The sequence below is a fragment of the Mytilus galloprovincialis genome, chromosome 5 (genome assembly GCF_965363235.1).
Source record: "Mytilus galloprovincialis chromosome 5, xbMytGall1.hap1.1, whole genome shotgun sequence".
NCBI classification, from domain to species: Eukaryota; Metazoa; Mollusca; class Bivalvia; order Mytilida; family Mytilidae; genus Mytilus; species Mytilus galloprovincialis.
In genome coordinates this window covers 28,521,127-28,525,993 of record NC_134842.1, presented here as the reverse complement: position 1 = coordinate 28,525,993, position 4,867 = coordinate 28,521,127, and the positions used below count along the sequence as shown (strand labels likewise).

The window sequence follows — 4,867 nt, the reverse complement described above, 5'->3', positions numbered from 1 at the left end:
TGTAGAGAAATGTCGTGTTGCTCTTCTATCCACTGGACGTCAAATCAAAAAAGAAATACAGAGACAGATGTAAGAGTTTTTACATTCCTGTGGAGGTGTGTCTCATTCAGCTAATCAAAAGTGGTCAAATTTTATAGCTCTGCACGATTCTGACTTAAACTGCTTTCATGTGGATCCGACCGGAGTCGACCCGTCCCAGATCGATCTGGGTACCGTCGGTCCGGCCCCAATTAATAAATTACATGACAAGATGTTATATAAACATTTTTACTTTAACAAAACTACACGACGTAAAAACTGTAAAACTTAATATTTTATATCAAATCAAATGTAGCTATACATGTATAATAATGTTTTAAAATGACAGTGCTTCGTAAGCCTATAAGGCTGGCTGAAAATAACAATGTTCATATCATATGTATTATATAATGGCAATTCAGGTTGCACTTTAATAAATTATTTATTCATATAGATAATCTAGTTCAATTAAAAAATATGTTGATAACTGCAAGTTTTGTTCTGATTTATTGAACTTCAATAAAACAGGGATTTATAGAAAGTCCTTGAGTAAAACCAGAGACATGTATATATGTCTCTGGTAAAAAATCAAAAAAAATCGTTTATTTGATATAAAGCAGTGTCTTACACCAGTGACTTTCTACAGTATAGAAAGTCCCTGCTTCCATCAGAGATCTATATATCAGAGACATAATACGTACTAAATACAAATTCAGAAAATGTTAACTTAGTTGTTTAGATTTTTTTCACAGTAACCAATCGGTTAAATCTTGGGATAATGTGTCAGGCTTATAACATAAATATATATAGTCAAGGAAAATACAGAGCATATTGCAAATTTAATATTTTATAAATCTATTTTCAGGGGCAGATCAAGCCATTTAAAAAAGGGGGGTCCCAACCTAGAGTAAAAAGGGGGGGGGGTGGAGGTCAGCTATATGCTCCCATTCAAATGCATTGATCGTCCAAAAAAGGGGGGGTTCCAACCCCCCCCCTGGATCCGCCACTGATTTTGAATATCGACAGTGAACAATTTTGATCTGCAAAGCTGTTGCAAAATTCAGGATCACATTTCATCGACTCAAAACTGGGAAATACTCCAAATTAGAACTTTCATCTAACAATTTGTACTAAATGCGATTTGAATGGATGATATCAGTCCTTTTCTTATAAAATGTACTGCATACTTTTAGGATAGAGATTTGTAATTTGATCTGATACTTAAAAAAGTAAAAATTTTCACTCCTCAGACATTGTCAGATATGGTTAATAAATTTATTTGTTAATGAAACTGCGAGTCTATTAATATCTTGAAACAGCTTATTTTTTTTTTATCAAAACCAATGATTGAGCAAACACTTGCCGTCTATATAACACTTTGACACTGTTAACAAAATTAACAATACAAATGAAGATTGAATTCACAAAAAAAAAATCTTAGCATCTAATAATATGAAAATATAACTGTTTTGACAGCTTGAAATTTGCAGATTAACTTAACCATATATACTAGTAATAATGACAATGAGCCAATTGCCTTCAAGATTCAAAGTCTCTATTCACTCGGTAGTAAGGTAGCCAGCAAATCTGGAGCTATGCCGTGGCGGATCCAGAAATTTTCATTAGAAGGTGCGACCCTCGTACTGCCTGAGAGGGGACCCGCTCCAGTCATGCATGCTTCAGTGGTTCCCTTAATCCATGAATGTCATTTAAAATGCTGTTGTAACGATAATATTTGTTATGTGTGAATCACGTCGCCCCCCTTTTTTGGGTCATAATTTGGAAAATAAAATATGTCATCTTATCTTATATTTTAACTAATTTATTTAATTCGTTTAGGGATAGTCAAATGCTAAAATATATTTTCGAAGGAAGAAAAACGTCGGATAGCAAAAGTGATATTGCACGGTTATTTTCATGATATCTAAAACCGATATATTTTTTGATGTCATCTAATGAATTTCATGATATCGATTTTGATAAAAAAAAAAAAAAAAATAGGGTATACAATTAATAATATATCTATAAGGTCAATACAGGATATATCGACCCAAAGATTATATCGACCCAAAGATCTATATCAGTCGACCTCGGACTTCGTCCTCAGTCAATACACTTCTTTCAGGATAATATATCCTTGTATCGACCTCATATAGTATATGATGTATAATACAAAAGCTATAATTATAGATTATCGTTGATCAGAAAAGCAATCAAGTTGAGATGACCAATGATAATCTGTGTATCGCTATTTTACATATGACGACGTCGTCAATTTCATGTCAATTTCATTAGCAACGCCACGTGCCTCCTTAGTTTCTAGCGATAATTTTTCACCATAAGCGAGTAGCATGATATGAAAAATTATCACAAAAAAAGATCAAAGGGAAAATGCACAAAATAGCGATAATTGTAAAATGTATGTTTGGCTGATCACCAACGTCATTATCGGTTTAATATAATTTCGAATAATTCTCAAACGAATTTGTCCGTATTTCTTAGGAGGTCATTACCAATTTATCAACAACAAAAAAAGAATGGACCAAACTAATCCTCTAGCTGTTAACTCAGCATGTCATATAACCAAACTGACGTCGAAAGGTTCAATGGCCTTTCTCTGAGATTTTGTCGGTCTCGGCGAGTATTTAAGGGGGCTGATATTGCCATATCATAAATACTATTTGACATAACTATTCTCATTATTTTCACATAGAAAGAAAATATCATTCAAACAAGAACAGTTCCATTATCTGATAAAAACGCCAACAAAGATTACGATTGTCGGCCTTTCTGTTGTGCAATATTTCTTTGATTAAAAAAAAAGGTGAGCGATGCCGCGATATAAATACCGTTTCTTTGAATATACGATGCACTAGTTCTGACAGGTTGACAAAGGAAAAATCTCTAAAGAAAACAATTCGTAAACTTGTTACAGTGGTATTAAGGAGGATTTTGTATCTGCTTTTTGTAATAACAATTATGAAATACGGTAAAGGACAAAATAGTGACAACTCTTCTACTGAGATACCACTACTGGACAATCAAAATAGTGACAACTCTTCTACTGAGATACCACTACTGGACAATCAAAATAGTGACAACTCTTCTACTGAGATACCACTACTGGACAATCAAAATAGTGACAACTCTTCTACTGAGATACCACTACTGGACAATCAAAATATGCCTTTAGTTGCTCTGTTCGATACCACAAAACTTAACCAGGTGTTGAGGACAGCTATTAAGAAGACAGTAGAAGATACCATGAACGAGATGATTCCTCGGATGAAACAGGCTGTTATTGACGACATTGGATACGGTATGTAGGAAGTATTTATGAAGCTTTTATGACAGGAACAAAATTCAGCAAGAAAATATTCAATCACAATATACTTCGAGTTCTAACGTATAACTAATTTCAATTCAACTCTTTAACACGAATTTAGATACTGTGAAGCCTATACTGATTATGAGAAGAATAGATATTCTCTGGTACCCGGCGTCCCTTGCTTGCTAGACACAGAATCTTTAGTTTTTTTTTAATAATTTAGGAGTTTGACTCATCTGCATTAAGTACAATTAGGGACTTCACTTTAAAAGCATCAACTCTTGGTGCTTACTGCTCTATTATTAGTCATAAAAACATTATCTTAAATATTCAATGATATTTGAATTATACCTCATAGGGAAATGTGTTGGATTGTTTATGTACAGATTTCCACCGCACAAGCTACTTAATATATAAAAAAGAAGATGTGGTATGATGGCCAATGACACAACTCTCCATAAACGACCACATTACACAGAAATTAACAACTACAGGTCACCGTACGGCCTACAACAATGAGCAAAGCAATAAGAGACGGTCATTATAGTATGTTTAGGTTTCTTTTGTATGTGTCTGTTGAAAATTGTATTAATATATGTCTTATTTCAGAACCTGGACTGAGAAAAAAGGAAAGGCCCGCTTTTACAGCATCGCTTACATCAACAAAGAATCTTGCTAGAAATGAAGTTGTAATATTTGACAAAATATGGGTAAACATGGGTGGAGTCTACAGCCATAACACTGGAGTTTTTACTGCGCCGAAAACGGGTCTCTACTCTATTTCAACAACGGTTATGTCTTATCATAACAGCTACTTACACTGCAATCTATGGAAAAATAATGAGAAAATGGTCCTGGCTTTCGGTAATGATGTATCGACTGGGACTGTGAATGTTGTAATGGCATTAAAGATGAATGACACAGTTTATGTCAAACATGGCACTACAAGTGAGGAACAGATTGTTGGTGAACATAGGTCTACATTTTCTGGATACCTTATTACTGAGTAAAATTACTGTATTTTGCTGTATTATATATACACATCTGAGTATGAGATCTCCGGGAAGCATTTTTGCGAAATCAGTCACAACGGTATAGATATGTCATATATAAAGTTTGTGAATAGCAAATTAAAGGACTTGAATGTTGTTGTTTTTTTGTTTATATAATTTATTTATATGTTTTGGAGTTTAGTATGACGTTCATTTTCACTAAAATAGAACAGGCACATTTTTATTTAGGGTCCAGCTGAGGACCACCTTCGGGTGTGGGATTTTCTCGCTGAGTTGAAGACCTATTGGTGCCCTTATGCTGTTATCTGCTCTTTGGTAACATTTTTTGTTAGACCACTGGGGCCCATGTAAACTTATGTCACCACTTGACGTCCGTCGTCGTCCGTCTTCTGTCGTTGATTGTCATATGTCTTTATCGTCGTTCGTCGTCGGTGTAAACTATTACAAAAATCTTCTCCTTTGAAACTACTGGGCCAAATACTTTCAAACTTTAACTGAATTTTCCTCA

General features: G+C 34.2%; 1 protein-coding gene across 1 annotated transcript; it reads left to right on the top strand.

Annotated features, from left to right (window-relative positions):
• Positions 1-2,997: 2,997 nt before the first annotated feature.
• On the top strand, positions 2,998-4,356 carry LOC143077043 (heavy metal-binding protein HIP-like). Its single transcript, XM_076252929.1, has 2 exons — positions 2,998-3,337; positions 3,956-4,356. The coding sequence occupies exons 1-2, from the start codon at positions 2,998-3,000 to the stop codon at positions 4,354-4,356; spliced, it is 741 nt and encodes a 246-aa protein (XP_076109044.1).
• The last annotated feature ends 511 nt before the right edge of the window (positions 4,357-4,867 follow it).